This window comes from Aplysia californica, unplaced genomic scaffold, assembly GCF_000002075.1.
Source record: "Aplysia californica isolate F4 #8 unplaced genomic scaffold, AplCal3.0 scaffold00221, whole genome shotgun sequence".
Lineage (NCBI taxonomy): Eukaryota > Metazoa > Mollusca > Gastropoda > Aplysiida > Aplysiidae > Aplysia > Aplysia californica.
The window spans coordinates 85086-105429 of NW_004797491.1; the positions used below are offsets into that span (position 1 = coordinate 85086).

A 20344-nucleotide genomic window follows, 5' to 3' on the forward strand; every position below is an offset into this window, starting at 1 on the left:
AAAGTCTGGTGCTGATTCAGTGCCCCTGGAAAGCTAGAAATTATTCTTTTAACCCAATTACGAGAAGTCATCCCTATTATTCAGTCAACTTACAAAACCTAGACGTAGCAGGAAGTCAAGGAGGCAGAGGCCAGTACTGCCGTGGAGAGGATGATGCTTTTGGGAATAAAAAAAGGAAGCGGAAAATCTGGCATCCTTGCAGGAAAGAACAGAAGAACGTTCAACCAGATGTGCACTGGCACAATCAGTAGAAGTACCTTCGGCAACATTTTGGAGAGAGCAACGGAGCATCAATGGACATGTCCGGAGTGCAGGGATGTTGCTTCCTGAAACAATGAACAATGAACAATGATGCTCTGCTATGGTTCACTCTCGACTATAACTTCACCTCCTAGACCTAGTTCTAGATCTAACTGTGCAGAACGTCGGCAAGCTGCTGCATAGTGCGTTATCTCTATTGAGGAGAAAGCGCCGACACACGTGGCGACAAAAGGGCCCTACCGGCTATGTGCCTTCACAAGCAGACTCTCCACTCGCAAGTCTAAACCAAATCTGCCACTCTATGAAATCTAAAAATCAGGATCTCAGGGAAAAATCAGGATCAACGACATGCGCGCACATGTTTTATTATATATAAATTATTTTTCCTGTAGCCTAAGCCTCCAAAGACGCTTCAACCAGTGTGCATGAACTTAAGTCGACCCCGTCAACGGACGGACCCCGACGCTCGCAAAACTCGCACGCCGAAGTCATGTTACGCGATGCAAACGCACGATTGAAAGTTTTACTAACGGGTCTTGATGACGGGCCCGAATAAACAGAACTTGGAGTTGGACAAAGCTTGTTTTGAAAGTAACAACAGAACTATGAATAAAATTAATCATTTGTATGCCGCAATTGAAACAGTATCTGGCCATCATCGGAGAATTCTGAGATTACGGATCCAGTAGCCTAGGCTAAAAACTAAACTACATCGCAATTAATACAGGGTACCCACTATGGCTGGATCAGGACAATCGCCCGACTCAGTCGCCTGAAACAAAACAAACATGCTTGTTTTTGAGTTGGGAGATCCGCCGATCCCATTAGTAGTGGGCACCCCGTATAAAGTGAGCAGGCTAGATCTAGGTCTACAGCTGAACATTCATGCGTTGTATGAAACAAACACGTCCATGGCCTAGATCTACATCCAGGTTGAACCGGAAAAGTTGGAAAGCTTATTTTCAAAAGCCGGAATTCCGGTATATGCACAAAAAATTTCACCCATGAATACCATCAAATGTTTTTTAAAACTTCATTTTTGTGATGGGTTTAAAGTCAATATCGGGGGCTCTCGAGTTGTCTAGAAAGGTGCGGTGCTCGCCTCTTCCTTCACACTTACAAAAAATAGTCAATAATTGTTTAAAAGAAGTGGCTATTCTTCCCGGGTGAGAATAAAAGTACGATCAACCTCTCACCCCGGGTGAGACTTGCCAGAGTTGGCTATTCTCACCAGGTGTGAGACAAGATTCCTAATTTCTGAATACTGTCAATCAGTGAGGATGATCAAATTGACAAAAACAAAGAAAAAATGGATGTTATAGCACAAAAGTAAACTAATTTGGAAATCTACAAAGATGCTACCACTATTTCACTTTTCGATTTGAGCCGAACTACACCAGTCGCCATTTTGTTTTGCCAGGAAGTTCTCACTAGATCTTCTCCTTCTCTCTCTCTCTCCCTATTTCTTTCTCCCCCTCCCCACCCCTCTATCTCTCTCTGCCCAGAGACAAAATTGCACGTGAGAAAACAGGTGGTCTTGTGTAAAACGAATCGAAATGAACACGAAAACCAAAGGTCTATTCAATATCTCAACGAGAAATAAGGACCCGGCAGGAGTGAAAAGTAAAATAATGAAAGTGGTATAAATCCTCACCTTGGGTGAGAACAAAAATACGATCGACCTCTCACCCCGGGTGAGACTTGCCAGCCTTGGTTATTCTCACCCGGTGTGAAACAATCGGAATACTGTAACTGTCTATCGTTGTGGATGATCAGATTGACAAAAACAAAGAAAAAAATGACGTCATAGCACAAAAGTAATTAAAGTAAGCTAATTTGGTTGTCTACAAAGATGCTATAAGATGGCTATTTCACTTTTCGAATCAAGCCGAACTACACGAGTCGCCATTTTGTTTTGCCTGGAAGTTCTGGCAAGATCTACTCCCCTCTCTCTCTCTCGCACTCTCTTTCTGAATACTGTCTATCGGTGTGGACAATCAAATTGATAAAAACAAAGATAAAAAATTGGGAGTGCTTATTTGGGCCACATATGGCCTAAATAAGGTAAGGGAGGGGGGTTTAGCTTATTTAGGCCACAGGTGGCCTAAATAAGGTAAGGGAGGGGGGTTTAGCTTATTTAGGCCACACATGCTCAAACTACCAGGGGACACCCTTTTAAGGCAACTGAGTTCGTTCCACTTTCATAATGGTGCACCTTTCTCATTTAGTACAGTTTTGTCTCAGTGTACAACTTATATATATCATAATGAATATTGTAAGAACAAAGCACGATACGCAAAGTTTTGCTCAATCTCAATGGTTTGAATGAGGGCCAGATTTTTCCTTCATGGAGGGGCAAAATCTAGGCTACCATTTTCAAGTAAAAAGGTCAAATCCTCCGAATGGACTTCCGGGTCAAATTTGGGGTATAAAAAGTGTGTACACAACGTGGCTGAGTCAAAGTTACACTATCTTTGCCTGGGTGGCACTCTCTCGTACTGTCTCGTAGTAGTACATCTCTTGTACTGTCTAGTAGTAGTAGCCTACATGTAGATGTAGTAGTAGTAGTAGTAGTAGCAAAGATCGAGAAGAATCTTTGGTAGTAGATTCTATCTAGTAGGCAGTTTAGTGAACGTGCACGCGGCAGGGCGAATCGGCCTCGATAAGCCCCGTAGACCTTTGTGATCGGCCACGAAGCCTTGTGTTTTGATGGGTCTAAACAACTTAGTGTTAATCGCACTGCCACATCCGACAGGCCTTTATCTTTTTAAAAGGAAAAGAAATGGTCATCAAAATGGTTGAATTTGCGTGAAAATCGATTCGGTAGAACTGTAACTATTAAAATTTGCTTCTGAAAACAAGTTACAAGGCCATTTTTATAACTCGATGAGATAAAAACTACTGGCTGTATTATTCTGTATAAATTATGAAACTTCAGGACGTATTATTATTTTCCAACATCTTTTGCCGCCTTAGCTGTAGAGGTTGAAGTTTTCACAACACTAATAGATCTAGTAATAGGGCTTTCCGTAAAAAATGCATAGATCTACAAAAGCCGAACCACCGAATCGACCGGTCAGCGACCCGGGCACCCCGCTCTCCCCTGCACACTGTGATAACATGTTGCTTCGGTATAATTATTCAATATTAATACGTGCTGCTATGGCAATTGGGATGTACTGACTGACAAAGCGATTCAGTTTTGTTTTTATTTTACCATATATTTGACTTTAATAGTGCAGGTGATAGCTAGATCTAGATCTAGATTCCCTGTCTAGAATCAGTAGTAGCAGACAAATGTTAGAAGCAGCCAGAGAGCCTACAACTGCTAGATCTAGATCTAACTCATTGCTATGCCTTTGGGCTTTGGAATTGAAATAAAACGAATTGCACAGTTCTAGTTAATTTTAGATTCAGCAACTATCTGTATTTCCAGAATTAATAATAACAAATCTCACCATAACAATCACTTTTACTTTTATTAGAATAATTAGATCAACTTTTTTTTCTAAAATCTGTTTTGCGCAAACTTAAGACTTTCTCTACGTGTAGAGCACAGAATTTACATTGTGAGGCTCTGCTCAGTCTTTTATTTTTAAGTATATACTTAATAAAATGCGTATAGATATAGATCTATATACTCATTTTATGTTATTTTCTGGATATTGTTAAAAACGGGGTCTACCTAGCAAAATACTAGGTTTTAGGACAGGTGGACCCCGGGGTCACCGTAGTGAAATACATGTAAGTAGATTTATTTAAAGATTAGTAGACCCCGGGGTCACCGTAGTGAAATAAGTAGGTTTAATTTTAAAAGGATTGGTGGACCCCGGAGTCACCATAGCCGTAGAGGAATAAGAAGGTTTAATTAAGAATTGGTGGACCCCCGGGACACCGTGATTAAACCTACTTTTTTACTACGGTGACCGCATGGTCCACCTATTCTAAAACCTAACTAGTATTAAATTTCGTTAGGTAGACCCTGGGGTCCACCTTAAACCTAAACCTTCCTATTTCACTACGTTGACTCCTGGGTCCACCAATCCTTAAAATTAAACCTAGATCTACATGTACTTATTTCACTACGTTGACCCCAGGGTCCACCAAACCTTAATTAAACCTAGATCTACTTATAATTTCACTACGTTGACCCAGGGGTCCACCAATCCTTATTAATTTAAACCTAGATCTACTTATAATTTCACTACGTTGACCACGGGCTCCGCCAGTCTTACTATAAAATAAACTGAGATCTACTTATTTCACTATGTTGACCCCGGGGTCCACCGATCCTTAGTCAAACCTTGATCTACTTATTTCACTACGCTGATTCCAGGGTTCACATCCTAAAACAGCATTTTGTTAGGTAGACCCCGCGGTCCACCTATCCTTTTGGGGCTAGATAGACCCCGTGGTCCGCCTATCCACTTCCTTGATAATAACTGGAAAACATGCCAGTTGTCATGAATAGTGAAGAAAAATGTGAAAAAAAAAAGATAACGAGGTAGACGATAATTTGTCAAAAAAATTGCAAGTGCAAGTGAAAATCATAAGATAATTTTGTTATTTTCTGGTGATCTTTTCACGGTTTATAAAATGTTCCAGTGGGCTTACTACTAGATCTATGTCTCTGAAAAACATTTTGCTTGATTTTATTAGCTTTTTTCATGTACTTGAAAGCATAGAATAAAATAGTTTCACACAAATGTATGCACAATACCTTAAAAAAGAAAGATAAGGTCATTGTTGTTGTTGTTTTTTTAACGGAATCCGTTTTACGTTGAAAAAAGCGCTAAAAACAAGTTTAAATTTTTTAAAGAATGCCCATAATATTAGGAATCCGAAATTACTACCTTGATCTAGTTTGCTGACTCTTTAATAACCATGAGCTGTTAAGAAAAAAAGAGAATGATATAGGATTTGTCTAAATATGACCATTAGTATTAGCATTAGTAAGATATTGCCCATTTTGTCCAATTATCCTTGCAGGTTTTAATCACCCTGTACTGCACCTCAATAAGCACAAAAAGAATATTTCTGTGACTTTGTATAAAGGTGTTTTGTAGTTGAGTTCTATGTAAAATTCTCAACAAAATAATGTACATTTGGACCGTACAACTGAGATAGACACTCATGCACACAATAACATTCACACATTACACACATACAAACACACTACTACATTTACTCTCTCTCTCTCTCTAGATCTCTCTCTCTCTCTCTCACCACAACCACACACAAAACAAACACATACACACACACAACTCTTACACTTGGTCCACTTATTTAGAATCATCCTCTATTTTGAAATAATCCCCCGCACTAAATAAAAAGATCAGTAGAATCTCGACCTTCCGAATCCATGGTTAGTTCAAGAAATCTACCATATGATGTGGCCTAAATAAGGTAAGGGAGGGGGGTTTAGCTTATTTGGGCCACAGTGTGGCCTAAATAAGGTAAGGGAGGGGGGTTTAGCTTATTTAGGCCACACTGTGGCCCAAATAAGGTCACCCTAAAAAATTATGTCAAAACACGAAAGTAAATCAATTTGGTCGTCTACAAAGATGCTACGGCTATTTATTAACTTTTCGAATCGAGCCGAACTACGCAGGTCGTCATTATGTTTTGCCTGTTCAAGTTCTCGCGCTTCTCTCCCCCCCCACCGTCTCTGTCTCCCCCCCTCTCTCTTTTTCTCTCTCACTGTCCACAGACAAAATTGAACGCTTTCAACACAAGAGCGCAGGAAATTTGTTCACAGAGAACGCTACACTGGTTGGCCTATCACAATGAACAGGGTCCCCACCAAATCCTGGAAATTTTTTTCAAAACCCCCAATTTTTTTTCAAGACCCCAATTCGAGGGAAAAACCATTGCTGCAACTCAAAGAAGAGTAATATTAGTAATAACTAGAATGGCTCAAGTACACCTATTCAGAGTGAGGTGTAAGAACTGGGGGGGGGGGGGGGGGGCAAGATGCAGTGACACTGAAAATCTGCCAATCTTGAACAGAAAGCTAAAATATAGAAATTACAATCACCCCATCCAATGAAATGCGAACACTTTAGTTCAATAACAAGGCATGACGGATCCCGATTCCACACAAGGCCTGCACCAACGCTCGCTTTGCAGAGACCTCTAAAGTAGTTATCAAAATGCTAAAAATTTGCTTCCAAGTTCAGTTTTTGTCCTCTAGCGCTGCCTTCAGCCCCCCCAACACGAGTGAATCTTATTTGGACTACTTCACAGCGCTCAGACCGCCGGTACTCACAGGTTCATTGACCGGTCACGAGGGCGAACCTGTCAAGACGCTTTTGTATAAGTTCTTTTTCTTTTTTTTTTTCCAGAAAGCGACAGCAGAGGGCAATTTTTAATATTGATTTATTTTCAAGGCGACACAGCGTTCATAATGCATAACCTGCATGTTACAAATGTTGCGTTATCTATCAGTAGTATCAGACTATTACCGGAAAATTTCTGGGCGGTAACGAAAGCGAAAGTAGATCTTGATTCTTCCCGATCGAGCCTCGGTGTCACACATACACTTCCGCCACAGCGGTTCAATAACATTTCCTCTTCAGGATTCATCAACCATACAGTCTAGATAGCTACACATTACACAGGCCCTATCCTTTCCCGACTTACCGACCCATCACAAAATTCCCGACTTTTTCCCAACCTCCCGACCCATCTCAAAATTCCCGACTTTTTCCCGATTTCCCGACCTGGTGGGGACCCTGGGTGAAGGCACATCGGGTGAGAATAGCCAAAAGGCCCGCCTGCGCTATTCTCAAATAGAGAGGTGGCCTAAAATAATGGCCGGCACTATTTCTCCGAACGTTCGGGAAAATAAAGCTGGGCACTATTTCTCCGAACGTTCGGGAAAATAAAGCTGGGCACTATTTCTCCGAACGTTCAGGAAAATAAAGCTGGGCACTATTTCTCCGAACACTCTGAAATATCATCCTTTCCCCCAAATTTCGGATATTATATAGATCTATAATTATAGTATGGGCCTACCAAAGATTGTTCGTATACAATATGGTTCAATCGGTCCAAAAAATGTCCGCCGTAAATATTTATATAAAGAAATGCTACAATTCCAAACAGTTTTTCGCTATAGATATGACGTGTTGCCTATGAAAGGTGCTGCTTTTAAACGTAATGTGTTGTGTTCACTCGTGTGCTGTCTAGATCTAGATCTACGGAGGGTTATTGATAACTACACATAGAACTGGCATCTGCGTTTGTCACTGCTGCGACCAATGTACTGACACTGGCAAGCCCCTTAATGTGTGTGATTCCATAATTTACATGTAATATCCTGTACTTTTTTTTAAAAATTACGCACATTTAGGGTTAAAACTGCCAATCTTCTTCGGACAGGTGGACACACGCCCTTATTTGTTAATGTTTGTTGTTGTTTATGGGCTGTTCTAATTTTGATTTCTTTCTGTTATGAAACCTTTCTTTTTCACGTTTTTACACTCATCTAAAAATCTCATCTAGACTAGCTGTTGAAAATTTAAATAGATATAGACCCAAAAATTTGCTCCTGTGTGTGTGTGTGTGTGTGTGTGTGTGTGTATGTGTGAGTGTTTGAGTGTGTCTGTGTGTGGTAGTAAGTGGAGAGTGAGGAGTGTGTGTGTGTGTTTGTTTGTTTTTCGGGCTTTATTTCAGCCTTTATTCAGTAACAGTTCAAAGTATACAAAAATAGAAACACAGGATCCATTCACTCCAGGACTCATGAGTCATTCGTCTCTTTCAGTTTCACTCTTTCATTCAATTCCCGTGTTCTCTCCCGCGGCTCATCCCCGTCCGCATGACTTTCATACCCCACCCCATCCCTCCAGGCACACACAAAGAAAATCTCACTTGTTCCCTGCGAACCATGGACAATAATATAGGCAAAGCACCGCCTGAGCTGCATTCCTTTTGTTCGTGAGCTGTGGACCAGGCCAGGGGTGGTCAGTGTCGTCGTCTTTTAGTTGCTGTCGCCTGTGGATACACTCGCACATTCTTCCTTTCACCCGCTCTTTCACTCACACTGTCTCTCCATCCACAGTTCAGCTCGTCATACGTTCAAAAGTTGCCCACTAGTTATGTTTAGTTAGTGTGTGTACATGTGCATGATGGTGGTGGGTGTGTGGTGGGTGTTACTGAAGGTTGTCTGTAGGCGGGCTTGCCATGCGGTACGTGTTCCTTCCCAGACCAGAGGCAGAGGCAGAATGAAAGTTGGCGCCGAACTCTCGCAATAAATAGGCAAAAAATCACGAGACCGGAAGCCGAAAACCGTTCGAAGAAATAAAGATCGGCACTATTTCTCCGAACGTTCGGAGAAATAGTCACTTCGTAAAATAATACCAATACCAGATGGGGTGGTCCCACCTGTTCAATGGGGAAGAATTTTGCAGAGCATGAGAAAAAAAAAGGAGTAGTCTACTATATCTAGATCTAGGTCTAGATCTAGAATCTAGAATCTATAGCAGTTTCTAATTAATGTCTCACGCTCTTGCTTTAGGGAAGCCCATACGCTGCAGTGTTTCAAGAGGCGACCTGTCTTTGAAAGAGGAACTTGAATTTGAGCTCCTCAGCCTGGATCTTGGAGGAACTCCAGCCATGACGAAACTTCCAAACGCGTTTTATTATGTCTGGTTTAGTCGGATCCGAAGGGAGAGTTAAAAGCCATTCACTTCACTGATCAATAAGGTTTCCACATTTACACAGTTGACGTTGACACTCATCATTCATCATGATGCCATGATGCGGAAATCGGTTCCGCAGGACTGGATGACACCGTTTTCAAACTTTCACTTCAAAAAAGTCGAGGGCAAAAATGTCAAAATAACATGATTTCCGCATACGTTGCCTGGTTAAGTGTAGCTATGTTGATAAGTGGGCCTGATGCTTGTCGTATACCAATTGAGACTATACGCGGAAGCAGAACTCTCAGTCAAGGCAAACTAATAATAACGCTCTGAGTGCAACGGGTCATCACGAAGTCACGAAGCGATTGTTTATGTCTGTGAAGACAATAACTTAAAAAAACCCGGAAAGTTTTGAGTGAAACAAAACTAGATCTACAGTGTAGCATTTTAAGGCCATTAAAACATCAGTGAAATACAGGTAGAATAATTTCAAAATGAGCTATTTATTTTAATCTCTGTATTGATATCTGTATATTAAAAAATTCTTTTGTACTTTATGAACTTTCTTTACCGTATAATAATCTGTTTGTTTCATGTAATAAAAGTAAAAGGGGGTGTGGCAGGTTCAGAGCACTGAAACTCTTGTAGAATAAAAGTTAGAAGTTATCGCTCTTTTGTTTTGTCACCGGTCCTGAGAGAATACCAACCCTTTCACTTTCACAGAGAAAACAAACTTTTCAGCTTACTTCGAAAGTTCATTTCAACGACAAGTTTTATTTTGATTAAACCTAGATCTAGATCTAGTTTTAGGCCTATTTCCAAATCTAAAATGACATCTGTTGTTACTGTACACGGACACGAAGCCTTGAGTAAAGCCCTGAAAGAGAAATCTAGCAATGCGTATGTCGTCTTCTATGCTGACCCTGATGAAAATTCCATGAGCTGGTGTCCTGATTGCAGAAATGGTCAGTTGGTAAATTTTTACGGTCACTACCGCACACAGATGCACTGCTTCGGGGGTCAAGCTGCAGTATTGTTTGCTGCAGTTCACATATAAAGTATATATAATAAAGCCACTAAAACTGTCGCAAATCAATTTTCTAGATGGCCACCTCTATTCTCACCCGGAGTGAGAATAGTGCAGGCGAGTCTTGTGGCTATTCTCACCCGGTGCGCGTTCACCAAATTTTGCGTTCACCCAAAACCACAGAATTCTACACTGTGATAACAGAAAAATTGTAGAATTCTGTGCCGTGAACAAACGTTCCATTACAACTGTAGCCTACTAAAAGCGTACAATTTTGTCTGTGGGCAGTGGAGAGAGAGAGAGAAAGAGAGAGAGGAGTAGCGCTAGAATTTCCGGGCAAAACAAAATGGCGACCCGCTTAGTTCGGCTCGATTCGAAAAGTTAAATAGCCGTAGCATCTTTGTAGACAACCAAATTAATTTACATTTACTTTTGTGTTTTAACATCATTTTTTAACTTTGTTTTGGTCAATTTGATCGTCCACACTGATAGACAGTATTCAGAAAGAGACAGAGAGAGAGAGAAGAGGGGAGGAGTTGATCTTGCGAGAACTTCCGGGCGGGTGAGAATAGCCACTTTCTTTCTAGATCTAGATTCTAGACTAGATTTAGATCTATATCTAGATTAGATCTAGGAAGGAAGTGGCTATCTAGCAATGCTCACAGAGCGTGTTTTGTTCTGCCGATTTTTGGCCCCCGCAGCGGGGGTGTTTCGTGGGACGCACTAACGCAAAGGTTGTTGTCTTCAACTCGCTCTCACGCCGCTTCTCGTGAATGGATATGAATGAAACTTGGCAGCCAATCAGAAAAATGGTCAATCTCGTAGTATGCAGTTTGACAACATTGTACCCATCCTAGAAGCAGTCGAAAACGTTTGCGAAAGTGGTTGATGTGGTGTGCTTTGAAGATTTTTCGGAGCTGTGATTTGTCAAACTGACTGATACGTTATACACCATTTTTCTTTATAAATTCCCTTAAAATTTCAAGCTTCTGTGTTAAGCGGTTTTCGCGTAATCTTTAAAAATGTGGGAGTAACTAAGGGAAAAAGCGGCATTGCCATTTGCGCGTGCTGGGTGAACGACCGCCGGCTGGGAAATTTCCACTGAGTGACGTCATCAGCCATCGGTCGCCTCGGGCGCTACAAACGAGGCCCCGCTTATGTGAACCGGAAAGGAGGGGAAGGATACTTGAAAACTAAATGGGGGCCTTGATAACTTACGTTTTTGTTGCATTTTAGTCACAATACAATAGATGTAGTCATTTTTATTTGCTTGATTGCATGACAGAAGAATAGAAACAAGAAAAGCAAACATCTTCAGAAGTGGTAGGCATTGTTTTTGCGTTATGAAAGCCTATTCCCCCCCTCTTGGGAAAGCACACACTTGGACCCGTCCTGTGTGCTATGTTTGGAAAAGTGAGGCATAAGATTGTTATTAAAGAGTATGGTACTTATTTAGTCCAGTCTGGGAAGATAGTCCCGTTTATACTTTGTTATCGTTCACTGAGCTGAGCACTCTTATTTATATAAAACTTTGAGAAACTTGTTGGTGATCTAGCGAAACAAAGAATGGGAGAGCCCATGTGTGTCAACAATGAAGGCCGGAACGACTGAGTAGGGAGGGTGTGGCATGCGCAGACAAGCAGAACGCATCGTGGGATAGGCCAGCGTAAGCCTAGTTTAGACTATCAAGGCCTACCATGCCTCTCACTTCTCCGATGCGGGGGTGGAGAGGTCATAGCAATGTAATGGATGGAGCGAATGAGTGACGTGCGGAAGCTGACGGAATGCACCACAGGGTGTGATGGGGTGGGGGAAAACACAGCGGGTGAGTTAGCCCAGAGCCCTTTTTTTCTGATCGGCAACGCCGAGCTGTCAAAATCACTAGATCTGGTGCTAGAGAAAGAAACCTGATTCGATTTTTGATCAAGTAAGACCTAGAGGTCATGTTGAAACAAAATTATCCTCCGGGGAGATAGCAAAAGGAAATAACACCAAACTCATAGATTAGGCCTACTTTACAGTTTCCCTTGAATTTATTACTGGATCCCTTATAGCGAAAATCCTGCTAAAACGGACATTTTGCTCCGGTCCCCTCCCTCTCGTTATAACAGGATTCCACTGTAATGCCAAATTGCACAGCCTTTACTACAGGCCTTGCATAAATGTATGCTTGATATATTTAATTTTAGTGTATCCTGATCTTGACCTTGCGAATTTTTTTTGGTGGGAGGGGGAGGTGTATTACATAACTCAACGAGATGGAATTGTTCTGTCATTTTTGTGTAACAGCTCCTTTAATAAAGTATTTAAAATAGGGTTTTCCCATAATCAAAGAGGTACATTTTTTACTTAACTTTCAGCTGACCCTGTTCTTCGACGGCACTTGAGCAGATTGCCAAGTGATGCTCAAGTCATCTTTTGTTATGTTGGAGACAGACCACAGTAAGTATCGTGTGTCGCCATGACACGGTGCTTGTTGATTTTTGGGTAATTGGGGTCATTGGTATCATCTTAACTCACTCACCGCCATTGCCACACCTGTGTCGGTCAACAGGTATGACCACTCACCGTCACTATTATACCCGTGTTGGTTGCGTATTTTCCTCTTTATTTCTACATTAGTCTCCGTCTAAACGCATGCCATACAAAAGCAACGCACGCTTTGGTCATATGACAGGGTTTACGCAATATAATTTAGATGTACTAACGCACGGTCACTTCTTCTTAACGCTCACTTCGATCCGTTAAACAGGCCAATAAGTAAATCTTGGCAAGGGGACATTTTTCACAGCAGCCTACACAGCTTGCACTTGCACAAGCCTAGACGACCAAAGATCGTGTATAGGGTAGAAGAGAATCTTTGAGCATGCCGGATAGATACCTGTATTTTTCTACACTGGCCCTCATGCAAAACAAAGAGAGCGATGGACAGTTTCCACATCCAATAACTTTTCACAGACATATTGGTCTTGGACTAGTCGGGTGATATATTTGGGGGGAGGGGGGGAGACTGAAATGTCTTATGATTGGTCACTCGAAATGGGTCTTTGAGAGAAGGTTTCTGCCTGGTGTTTGAGTGACAGCATACGTAATGTTTAGGGAGGCCTAGCGCAACATGCGTGAATGCTGTGAAACACTAGATATGCTTCTTAATTATATTAAACATTAGTAAAGTAATCAGCTTCACTCAAAGAACTTATAGGTACTTGTTCAACGAATCACAAGAGAAAAGTCTCCTGTCATCCATGCATTTACCGAGTTGCAATAGATGACAGGGATTGGTCGTTTTGAAAGCCGCGTGGCTGAGAGTGAGAGCATATCCTTAAGACTGAATCTATCACGAATAGTTTCCTCTTATCTGTTCCCGACATTTCATAGTGCATATCAGTACAGTGAGTCCGTCTTTCTGCCCCTCACCTGTTCAACGCCTTTGTATTCATAATTCATAAATGCAGTTGGGGAATCCTTCACAAAAGAGTTACGTGTCATCACATTATCGGCCAAAGTAAGTGACCCCCACCCTCCAAGGAAGGTCACTAAAATGTAAAGGAAGTAAGATGATTGCGTCCCCTCCTCCCTTTGCACTGGTTAATCTAAACGCACGCTCCGTAAAAACACACGCTATGGGGCCCTCCCGAGCACAGTGCATTTAGGCAGAGACTACTGTACTAATAGCCAATAAATGTGGCAACAGCATAGCGCAATTACTAGAGTAACATCATTTCCCTTGAAGTGTGCCTATTTTTGGAACAGGAGTTCACTTTGTCCTGTTTCTAGGTTTGTTCTGAACGTCAGGCGGCGAAAGTCGATGGAATGCTAATGTGATACTTATGCTGATGCGAATTGCAAATGGCTCATGATATCTTTTAGATTCTGAATCCATATGATTCAATGAACTCGGATTCAGATGATGAAGTGCAAAGGGATGGTAGTGATGGTAGTTTGAAATGAGAGAAAGGTAGATCGCCTGTTGACAGCAGTAGACTAATCAACTAGTACTAGTGATTCAAGTGGTGATGCTTCAAATATTGTAGCCTGAGTCATCATAACGCCCTTGCAGGTGGAGGGCCTCATAGTTTTACTATGGGGGAGTAAAGAATACACCTGCCGTGATACTGCGTGTCGTAAGAGGCGACTAAAGGTGCATAGGGCTGGCCACTTGAAAAGTGACAGTTTGCGGAGGACCAACTACCCGACCCAGTAAAAAAGGAAAGTTATAGAAACACGAACAAACATGCCTTAAAATTTTTCCATCTTGGGAGACGGAGGAGCTTCTGCATCAGCAGGAACAATGAAGGACAGCGGACAAAGCCAAAAGGACTCTTCTGACCCGAAACCTTCTCTGTCGAACAAGTCTCTCCGGATTGCGTTGTGGAATGTTCGCACCACGTATGAAGCAGGAAAGAGTTTTCAAGTGACACAAGAGATGAAAAGATACAGGCTGCACATACTAGGAGTCAGCGAAACCCACTGGATACAGTCTGGACAGAAGCAGCTCAGCTCGGGGGAACAAATATTATATTCTGAGAGGGAAGACAAGCACCGTGTGGAGGGAGTTGGAATTATTTTGAGCAAGTATGCGCAGAACTCACTTAGAGGATGGGAACCACATGGGGAGAGGATCATCATGGCTTCTTTCACTACCAGAAGTAAGAGCATCAACATGAACATAGTACAGATCAACGCCCCTACAAACGATGCTTCGGATGATGACAAGGGTGCTTTTTACAGCCGGCTCCAGGGGGTCATCGACAAACTGCCAAGGAAAGATGTCAACATCATAATGGGAGATGCTAATGCCAAGATTGGTCAGGACAACGTAGGTTACGAGGGAATCATGGGACAACATGGCCTTGGACAAATGAATGAGAACGGTGAGCGATTTGCAAATCTCTGTGCTTTCAACAGTCTTGCCATCGAAGGCTCTATTTTTCCCCATAAGAGGATCCACAAGGCTACTTGGGTATCACCGGATGGAGTGACGGAGAACCAGATTGATCATTTTTGTATCTCTTGTAGGTTCAGGCGTTCACTGGAAGATGTCAAAGTACAGAGAGGGGCAAACGTTGGATCAGATCATCATCTGCTGTTAACAAAACTCAAGCTTCGTCTCAAAAAGCATGGAACCAGAACAGGAATCAAAAGAATGAAGTTCCAAGTAAGTCTTTGTGAGGATCTTGGTGAGGAAGACATGGAGGTGGATACACACTGGACCAAGGTTAAAGAAGTCTTTACATCAACATGTCAAGAAGTACTCGGCGTGAAGAAATGGGAGCACAAGGAATGGATTAGCCAACCCTCATTGGATTTAATTAGGATAAGAAGACAGCTGAAGGCAGAAGCGAATGCAAGTAGAACAAGAGGATCAAGAGCGGATGCATTGGAGAAGTACAGGACAACAGCTAAAGATGTCAAGAAATCACTAAGAAAAGACAAGGAGGAATTCATGAACAGGCTAGCAGAGAAGGCAGAGGAAGCAGCGATAGGAGGGCACATGCGAATCCTTTACCAGACCACAAGGACACTTTCTGGAAATTACGGGAAACCTGAAGTACCAGTAAAGGACCAAGAGGGGAAAACCATTTTTGGAAAGGAAGCTCAGTCCAAACGATGGGTAGAGCATTTCAACAGTCTCCTGAACAGACCGCCATCGAGTAACCCACCAAACATCCTGCCAGCAAGAAATGAGTTACCAATCTGCGGTGATGCTCCTTCAGAACAAGAGATTCTGGATGCCATTAAGAAGCTGAACAAAGGTAAAGCGGCTGGTCCAAACCAGATTCCACCTGAAGCCCTAAAAGCAGATATCAATGTGACGGCAGACATCATCCTCCCACTGTTTACCAGGATCTGGAATGAGAGCAAGTTCCCAAAGGATTGAAAAGAAGGACACCTCGTGAAGCTTCCAAAAAAGGGGGGATCTCAGCAACTGCAGCAACTACAGAGGGATCACTCTTCTCTCAATACCAGGTAAGGTCTTCAACAGAATCATTCTGGAGAGAATCAAGACAGGAACGGATCCAAGACTACGGGATGAAGAGGTTGGTTTCCGGAAAAATCGCTCAACCACCGACCAGACTGCCACGCTGAGGATTATTGTGGAACAGTCCCTAGAGTGGAACTCCCAGCTGATCGTCAACTTCCTTGACTATGAGAAGGCTTTTGACAGTGTAGACCGAGCAACACTATGGAAGATACTGAGACACCACGAAATCCCACAGAAGTTGGTGAACCTCATTAAGAGCATGTACGAAGAGACAAGTTGCAGGGTTGTACATGATGGCCAGCTCACTGACAACTTTGACATCAAGACTGGTGTGAGACAGGGATGTTTATTATCACCGTTCCTCTTCATATTGGCAGTTGACTGGCTGATGAAGGAAACCACCAGAGGACACAGAAACAGTGTACAGTGGACACCATGGACACAGTTGGATGATCTGGACTTTGCAGATGACTTGGCGCTTCTGTCACACTCTCAGGAACAGATGCAAGGAAAGACGACAATTTTAAACAGCCTATCCGAGTCTTTTGGATTGAAGATCTACCCCGGAAAGTCGAAAGTCCTAAGGATAGATGCACCGCGAAGGAGCAGGTCACAGTACAAGAAAATGCACTAGAAGACGTCGAATCCTTCTGTTATCTTGGGAGTATAATTGACAGAGAGGGAGGAACAGGCGCTGAAATAAAGTCCCGCATTGGAAAGGCACAGGCTGCATTTATTTATTTGAGCAGGATTTGGGGGACCAAGGATATCTCATTACGAACAAAGCTTAGAATTTTCAACTCAAATGTGAAGTCAGTCTGGTTGTATGGATGTGAGACGTGGAACGCATCCCATATGTGCATAAAGAGGATCCAGGTTTTTTTAACAAGTGTCTGAGGAGGCTGCCGAGGATCAAATGGACAGACAGGATCACCAACGAGGAAGTATTTAGAAGAACCAGACAGAGCCCGGTCTGAGATGAGGTGGGAAGAAGACGTTGGCGATGGATTGGACACACTGTCAGGAAGTCAAGCAGCTGCATAACAAGAAAAGTGTTAGATTGGAACCCACAGGGTAAAAGATCAAGGGGAAGACCTCGTGGAACCTGGAGAAGAGTCACAAAAATGGATGTACAGAAAAGTGGGAAGACGTGGAGTGACATCAAGCGACTAGCCCAGGATAGGGAAAGGTGGAGAGTGTTTGTTCGTGGTCTATATCCTGACCCAGGGTGAGAAAGGCGATGATGATGATGAAGTCATCATAAGCTTGTCAGTTCAGTTTCTTTTGTTTTGTGGTATATTTTTGTGTGTATTGAAGCACATGCAGGCTTACACACACACACACACACACACACACATACATACATACATACACATATCTCACACACACAATAACATTGTGCCAACGCCGGGGAGTGAGTCGTCACTCACTGTTGTAATATAAGTGTGTTCTTTTTCATTCTACGACTTCTTTACAACTTTGTCCTACATTGAAGAAGGTTGTGTTGGTGTCATTTCCTTCTCTCTACAGTATACGTGTGTAGGTATAGTAATTATTTTTAGGACAGATACAGCAACACTCTCACTAAAACAGCAAAAATATTATACTGGCTAGTTTATTAGTTAGGCCCCCCAAAAAGTTTTAGTCCCCAATCTCTCCCTATCTCTGGTCCCATTATGACGACACAAGCAGATGAAATCGCAAGGGAACTTGGCCTTGACTTCACATGCAACATGGTTAGACAGGTTTAAAAAGAGACATGACATCACTCAAACAGCTGTTTGCGTTGAATCTGCTTCAGTAAATCAGTATGGCATAATGCTATAATACCTTTACTAATCTTTGAGAATTGTTTCTTGCTCTCACATATTGAAAATTGCGAATCAAGGGTGCCATACCTGGTTTTCTTTTCCTCTCTTCAGGTGGAAGGATCAAAACAACAGCTTCAGAACTGACCCAGTTTACAAGTTGACAAGTGTTCCCACTGTGATCAACATGGCCACGGTGAGTGATGAAGTGCTATGTTCATAAGTTCATATCTCTGTAAGACTGTTGTATGTTGGTAGCTGATTTTGAACTCGACTGATTGCACTGGTTAGGTTAACACCATTTTCAACATTGGTGAGGTCATTTTGGAGAGGCAGGGGACCTCTGAATTAATGATCCATCTTCAGGCGATAGAACCGAATTAAATTGGTGGAGAGCCTTGAAATCTTCCGTAGTAATCCAAATTCAAGAATGTCTCTTTAGGAATTTGAACTAGAGCCATCTGAACCATATACCGAATTGTGCTAGTTTGAGGGATGGATGAGTCTGAGTGAGGTACAGATTGCTGTCATGTCTCGTAGAAGAATAGATTGTTTCCTTAATGCCTTAAATTTCACATTTAATTTAAAGTTGATTGCGAGAGCCTATGAACTGTTATTTTTTTACATAGACTTTTGGTTTTTACCATTACTTTGGTCATGATAAAAGGCAATGAATTAATGCTAAAATTATATGCCAAAAAATTGAAGAAATTGCAATGCACGGTGATGAATGTCAATTCAATTTTAACTTGTCAAATAAAGTTAAATTTTATTCAAACAAGTATTTCAATTTTATTTGAGGTCTTGGTTTACAAGTATCACAATATCAATAAGCCACTATTGCCCAGAGCAATTATGAGAACTTTATCACATGGAATCAGACACTTAGCAAATCTCAGTATGGTAAACAATGGCATGTGTTTCATTGGTTGATGTATCGAATTGTTTGATGAGATAGTACTTTTAGATAGGTTGCTCAATGTGTACTTAGCTATTTGATTGGGTAGAAAGCTTTATTTATATTTAGATTGGACTTGGGAAAACACTGCATTCACAGGTAGAGTGATACAAGGAAATTGGAACGTTGATGAAATTGGTGCTCACAATCCTATATCAGGATAGGGGGTTGCCACAACTCTGCACCTTATTTTTTAAATCCTGGGATTATAATCTGTCTTTATCAATGGACACTTTTCAGTTTCCACATATCTAACCCCCATGCCACCAACCTTGCATGCCGTCATTGATCAGTGGCCTTGGCTCACTCGTGACCATTCCAGTACTGGAACCCACCCTGAAGAGTATTCAAGGGATTATCAAATGTTTGATCTTTTTTAAAACTGGTTAAGAATAAAAGCAATAGCGACTAATATTGTTTTCTTATTTATGTTTGTTTCTACAGAAAGACAGGCTGGTTGAAGGCCAGTGTATCGAGGACAAGTTGGTAAAAACCTTCTTCTCCAACGGTGAAGATTCTGTTTGAGGCTGTTTGGGGTGGTTGTTGTGGTGCTGCCTGGACTAAAAGAGCTTATGTTACACTTTCTTCAGTATTGTCTGCAGAACTGAGATGGAGACACAAACTTTCTTTTATTTTTATTCTTTGAAATGATGGTATTTACCACGTTTGGTTTCACTGAACAATAATATTCAGTTGTTCTATACATCAGGAATTTGTGACGTTTTGGTATCATAGAAAATATGAATGTCTTTTTGATAACTTGCACTATTTTTTTGTGCCTTTATTTTCACAAAGATGAAGTAATTAATAAATGCTAATTGGATAAATTTAGTAGACAAATTTAGAGGTTGGATCAAAGTATTTGTGAGATAAAATTTTAATTTAAAGCTGTTTTTCTGGATGGCATTATCAAAGTCATTCGCTGATTCGCCCATAGATTATGACAAGCTTTCATCTTTGTTAAAGATTTTCAAGTTGTAGGAGCCTGTGTCTCTGTAAAGGGACCGTTCACATATAACATCATCTAAGATATGGCCAAAAATGACACCACCCCCCCCCCCTTGTAATCTTTCCTGGAAAAAAAAATTTATATTTAATTATGCATGGTATGCATTATTTGGCAATATGAAAATGAATGATTTGAAAAAAATTAAGTTTAGTTCGATTTTTGTTTCTTCCTTTCTTTCTTTTCTTCCCTAACCGTGTTAGAGCATCATGGTGAACGTCAACTTTGTAAGGACAACTTTTCATTGACCACCCCCCTCTGAGCTGACATCATTTGTGAACGGTCCCAAATCAGTGTATTCTGTCAGCCTTGTTGCTTTATTAGAGAATACAGCCTGTGCCATATAGCTGGAAGTTGTCCTTGATTTCTGTTGTTGATGCTTGGGAATTTGGAGTGGGTGGAAGTTGTGCATTAATCAGACAGGTTCATCTATATTTCAGAGAAATTGTTAGAATTTTGTGTTTCTTTACCACTTCGCTTTGTTGTGGAGTTACAAAATCCTTTAATAAGATCCTGTGGTTAGTGCACAGGAAAGAAATAATGCTTGTTTCTTGCAGTTGTGTCTCTAGGGTTAGAGACCAGTGCTTGGCAAAGTTAATAAAAAAAATGAAAGAAGAAAAACTTATCTTGCTATGGAATGGAACTGCATTGTT

General features: G+C 41.5%; 2 protein-coding genes across 2 annotated transcripts in view; one reads left to right on the forward strand and one right to left on the reverse strand.

Annotated features, from left to right (window-relative positions):
• Positions 1-9277, reverse strand: part of LOC101863346 (protein UBASH3A homolog) — a 42545-nt gene extending 33268 nt beyond the window's left edge. The window contains exon 1 of the mRNA XM_005099649.3: positions 8767-9277. Within this exon, the coding sequence (XP_005099706.1) occupies positions 8767-8879 (113 nt within the window). The 5' untranslated portion in view covers positions 8880-9277. The remainder of the gene's footprint in view (positions 1-8766) is intronic.
• A 290-nt stretch (positions 9278-9567) lies between these two features.
• LOC101863588 (thioredoxin domain-containing protein 17) lies at positions 9568-19771 on the forward strand. The gene is made up of 4 exons (XM_005099650.3): positions 9568-9871; positions 12294-12375; positions 17842-17923; positions 19130-19771. The coding sequence occupies exons 1-4, from the start codon at positions 9736-9738 to the stop codon at positions 19208-19210; spliced, it is 381 nt and encodes a 126-aa protein (XP_005099707.1). The 5' UTR covers positions 9568-9735; the 3' UTR covers positions 19211-19771.
• The last annotated feature ends 573 nt before the right edge of the window (positions 19772-20344 follow it).